Source organism: Penaeus monodon, chromosome 43, assembly GCF_015228065.2.
Source record: "Penaeus monodon isolate SGIC_2016 chromosome 43, NSTDA_Pmon_1, whole genome shotgun sequence".
In the NCBI taxonomy this organism is placed as follows: domain Eukaryota; kingdom Metazoa; phylum Arthropoda; class Malacostraca; order Decapoda; family Penaeidae; genus Penaeus; species Penaeus monodon.
In genome coordinates this window covers 6,090,164-6,095,163 of record NC_051428.1, presented here as the reverse complement: position 1 = coordinate 6,095,163, position 5,000 = coordinate 6,090,164, and the positions used below count along the sequence as shown (strand labels likewise).

At 35.4% G+C, this 5,000-nt stretch overlaps 1 protein-coding gene across 1 annotated transcript in view; it reads left to right on the top strand.

The window, feature by feature from the left end:
- LOC119568173 (UNC93-like protein) overlaps positions 1 to 5,000 on the top strand; it is a 16,704-nt gene that overhangs the window by 11,460 nt on the left and 244 nt on the right. Inside the window, exons 7-9 of the mRNA XM_037916590.1 lie at positions 1,054 to 1,216; positions 3,680 to 3,947; positions 4,876 to 5,000. The exon at positions 4,876 to 5,000 is cut by the window's right edge and continues 244 nt beyond it. Coding sequence (XP_037772518.1) covers positions 1,054 to 1,216; positions 3,680 to 3,947; positions 4,876 to 5,000 — 556 coding nt within the window. The remainder of the gene's footprint in view (positions 1 to 1,053; positions 1,217 to 3,679; positions 3,948 to 4,875) is intronic.

Sequence of the window (5,000 nt, the reverse complement as noted above, 5' to 3'; positions counted from 1 at the left end):
AATGAATGAATGAATGAATAAAAAAAAAAAGGAAAAGTTGTTGAGGTTTATGATTGGGAGTGAATTCGTAATAAATATGCTAATTTTAAAAGTTCTTTGTGATTTATGATAACGTCTGAATTCCTGATAAAAATCAAACTGTTCTTAATCAAAGATATTCACTATTTTATTTTTACTTTTTTATAGAGGTAAGAATGGATTTTTTTAAAGTCTTTTCAGTATGAATGAATGCATTTCGATTAAATCAAAATGCGGTTGACAAATTATAGCAGAACCGTATTTATGATTAAAATATCCATTTCTTTCACTCTAAAAGGAAATTATAGGTTACATTAAGCAATATTTTAGCTTTAAAGTTGAGATTTGCGTTATCTATCCTTGCAATTCATTCTGTGATCCTTCAAAAGCCTTCAATGGATGCTAACAACATTCCTATTGAAGTGACGGTTTATCTCATTTTTACAATGAACATTTTCTGTCTCTCAAAAGCTTCCTAAAGGATACAGGAAGTTAAAAAGAAAAAAAAACAAACTTTTCAAAGCAAAGGTTTGTAATATTTTTGAAAAGCATTTTTCTGTCCCTACAAAAAAAAAAATATCTTATTTTAAATGCAGGTTTAAATTAAATTTTAAAAAAGCTTTCCCATTTTAAATGCAGGTTTAAATTAAATTCTGCAAAAAAAAAAAAATCTATTTCAAAGGCAAAATTATATGATACTACAAAAAAGAACTCTAACCTATCTTATATGCAGGTTTAAATGAAATACAACAAAACTTCTATTTCAAATGCAGGTTTCAAAGGAATATTAAAGAAAAAGAAAATCCTAACTATAATTACAGGTTTAAATGAAATACTACAAAAAAATCCTAATTTAAATGCAGGTTTGAGACTGATTAGTTGATTATCGAAACTCATCTTCCGCGTCAACAGCTAAGGTCATTAGCGGCGAATACCTTGTTGGATTTAAACATTAAAACATTCAAAACATAAAAAGTCTATCAACAAATGTCTTCATGAACAAAGATAACAACAAATATTATATTAACATTGCAGGTTTGAGAGGAAAGCCCCCAGCTCCTCAGCCGACGACGAGTCAACCCTTAAGCTTTTGGCCAAAACGTTCATCCACATCCGTCATCCATACCAGGTGCTCATCATCCCGATAACGATTTGGTCGGGGCTCGAACAGGCTTTCCTGAGCGCCGATTTTACTGCGGTAAGCCTGTGAATGCTGCACTGATTCCTCTTTCGTGATGTGGTTGTATGTATGTATGTTGTTCCTGTGTATGTTGTATGTTGTATGTATGTTGTTGTCCCTCGAGTGTGAGAGATGGAAATGGATGCGTGTTTATTTGTTTCTTAGCGTGTATGGTGACTAATACAGGAACAGTGATTTAATTATTTGCGATGCAGTGATACAGATGCAGTGATGATATTGCAGTATGATCTATATCAGGGCTTCTCCCAATCTGGGGGCCATGGAGAGCAAAATAAAAATTATGACGTAGAATTAAATTGAATTTTATCTCACCTACACTATCCACATATAATTCTCTCACGTGTCAATAAATTGGAATCTTTACTTAGAGTGTTCTTGTTCTATAGATATTGACACTATTCATAACTGGTAATAACTGTATACGAAAAGATGACAGACATTGAACGCAGCCATGGAGATTTTTATAGAGTATTCGGGGAACGAATGAATGAACGAATGAATGAATGAATAAATAAATGAATAAATAACTAAGAAATGGTAAAAGCTGGGAATCACTGATCTCTATGTATCAATGTGTACATAGATGCACATGTATTTCTAATACCGGTGAACGAACACAGGCACGGACGTAAGGAGATAAAATGAAATTGAAACAATAGCAACGGTCTTTACCATCTGAAGAGGAGACTAGTAATGATGGAAACGTCGCGGTTTAGTGTTTCGTTTACGATTCTGACAACGTTTCATTCAAGATGACTCATTTTATGTCCTGAATTTTGTCCGGGTAGTTCCAGCGTTGCTCAACCAGGTCGCCTCGAGAGGGTACCTGATTCGAGATATTGATTTCCCATTAATTCCAAAATTCACAACGAGGGTTTCAAATTCTTCCACACGTTTTGCAACTCTTGAAAGTACAGTAATCATGGGTAATCTTGGCCAAGAAATATCTTTCACCGAACAGGAGTAGGAAATGGCAAAACTCGTATACCGTGCCATGCTGTGCAAAATCGAATATTCACGCATGCAGAGTTCCTCTCAGTTCCGTCTGTGATTCCTAACGTGCAGATATTATCCCGATCCACCTGCATTATTTACCTTGGCAGTTAGTGGAAGAGAAGTAATTATGATTGATGATTATGCATAATCGTTTCCACTTACGGGTACCCTGAGACATGAAAATTGATTCAAGCGTGGGGGGGGGGATGTTGAAACATGCTCGTTCAGTGTTTTTTCTTTCTTTCTTTCTTTTTTCTTTTTTTTTCTTTTTCTGTTTTTCTTCTTTTCTTTCTTGCTGTTTTGGTTTTGTTTCACTCCATATGCATTTGGCTTTTTTATTCCCATACATTTCTTCTGGTTTAATATCTCCATATTAATTTATTTGTTTCATATCACGTAATGATATGGTTTCTCTTACGTCTCAGTCTTTATCTTTATTTCTGTGCGTAGATTTGTGTGTGTGTGTGTGTGCTGTGTGTGTGTGTGTGTGTGTGTGTGTGTGTGTGTGTGTGTGTGTGTGTGCTTAGACTGTGTTTCATTCTGCGCGCATGTGACTACTTTTCCTTCTAAATTTCCCCCCAGGCTTAGAGTTTTCCCCTGATGACCTCCCAAAATTTCTTTTGTTTTCTTGTGTTTTCCTTTCTGCATTGACTGTTTTTTTCTACTATTCTATCATTCTATCAGCAATGACTTACAGGACAGAGACCTGGGCCCTGACAAAAGAGAGAGAGAGAGAGAGAGAGAGAGAGAGATAGAGAGAGAGAGAGAAGAGAGAGAGAGAGAGAGAGAGAGAGAGAGAGAGAGAGAGAGAGAGAGAGAGAGAGAAGAGAGAGAGAGAGAGAAGAGAGAGAGAAAGAAGAGAGAGAGAGAGAAGAGAGAGAGAGAGAGAAATAGAAGAAGCCGGCTGTTACACAACGGAGTATGGAAAAATCTAGCCTGACTATCACTAGAAGAGATGGGGTGAGAAATGAACGTTTGAGACAAAGGACAAGGGTTTAAGACGTCGTAGAGAAAACAAGAACTTGGAAAGGACAGTGGACAGGCCGTATAGCCCGCATGAGCAATGCCAAGAAGATAAAGAAGATAACAGAATGTACACAGAGAGAAAAGCGAGAAGACGGCAGAGAAGACCAGAGAAAAGATGGAGAGATTTGGTTGAAGCAAAGTGTGGTGCTGTCTGAAGGAGCTGGTGGAAGCTACCCTGCCTGGAGTGGCATCAATGACTGCAATTGATTGATTGATTGCATTTCCTCATCTGTGCATATGACTCTACTTATCCTACATACATATGACTCTCATTATCCCCCGAATTTTACTATCTTCCCTCACTACTACATCTAATTCTCAGACAGGTAAAGCAAATAGACAGAGAAACAAATAAACAGATAAACAGACAGACAGATAATCAGACAGATAGATAGTCCCGCGCATGACTCTCCTCACCTGCCCAAAAATCTTCCCTAGGCTTACGTATCGTGTGGCCTGGGTGTGTACATGGTCGGCTTCGTCATGATCTGCTACGGGGTATGTGACGCCGTGTGCTCCTACCTGTTCACGCCCTTGGTCAAGGCTGTGGGGCGCGTCCCTGTGTTCACCCTGGGGGCACTCATCAACCTCGGGGTCATCATCACCCTGAGGTACTGGACGCCTACACCCGATGGCCTGCCAGTCTTCTTCGCCCTCGCCGGGTTGTGGGGCGTGGCGGACGCGGTGTGGCAGACGCAGATCAACGGTGGGTTGTTGTTGTTGTTATTGATGTTGTTCTGGTTATTGTTATTGCTATGGTTATTGTTCTGGTTATTGTCATTGTTATTGACGTTGTTCTGGTTATCGTAAGTGTTATTGTTATTAATGTTGTTCTTGTTATTGTTATTGTTATTATTATTTACAATTCATAACAACCATAAAACAAATAAAAAGGAAAAACATAAACAAACAAATAAATAAGTAAATAAATCATAAAAACATCTATTTCTCCCATTCTTTTATAACAGGATTTAATAATGATGATGATGATAATAATAATAATAATAATAATAATAATAATAATAATAATAATAATAATAATAATAATAATAATAGCATAGCTAAATCAATCACAAAAAACATCAATTTCTCCCAGTTCTCTACATAGATTTACCACATTATAAAAATGATAATAATGATAAATAGAATATATAAATCAATCACAAAAAAGTAAAAATAGATAAAAAAAAATCCACCGCCTTTTATATGAAATAATACAAATACCAAAAATAAACTAATCATAAAAAAAAAAATATTTCCCAAAGCCGTCAACACACATGCATTATATATGATAATAATAAAAATAATAGTAATAGTAGTAGTAGTAATAATAACAATAATAATAATAATGATGATGATAATAATAGTGACAATAATAATAATAATAATAATAATAATAATAATAATAATAATAATAATAATAGTGACAATAATAATAATAATAATAATAATAATATAATAATAATAATAATATATAATAATAATGATATAATAATAATAACAATAATAATAACAATAATAATTATAACAACAACAACAACAATAATAATAACAACAATAATAATACCAATACCAATAACAATAAAAATGACGTAAACAAATCCCTCACAATAAAAAAAAAAAATCCCCCCCAGCCCTGTACGGCGTGATCTTCCCCGGCGAGTCCGAAGCAGCCTTCAGCAACTACCGCCTGTGGGAATCGACTGGCTTCATCATCTCGTACGCCTGCAGCACCCTCATCTGCATCGAGCCCAAAGTC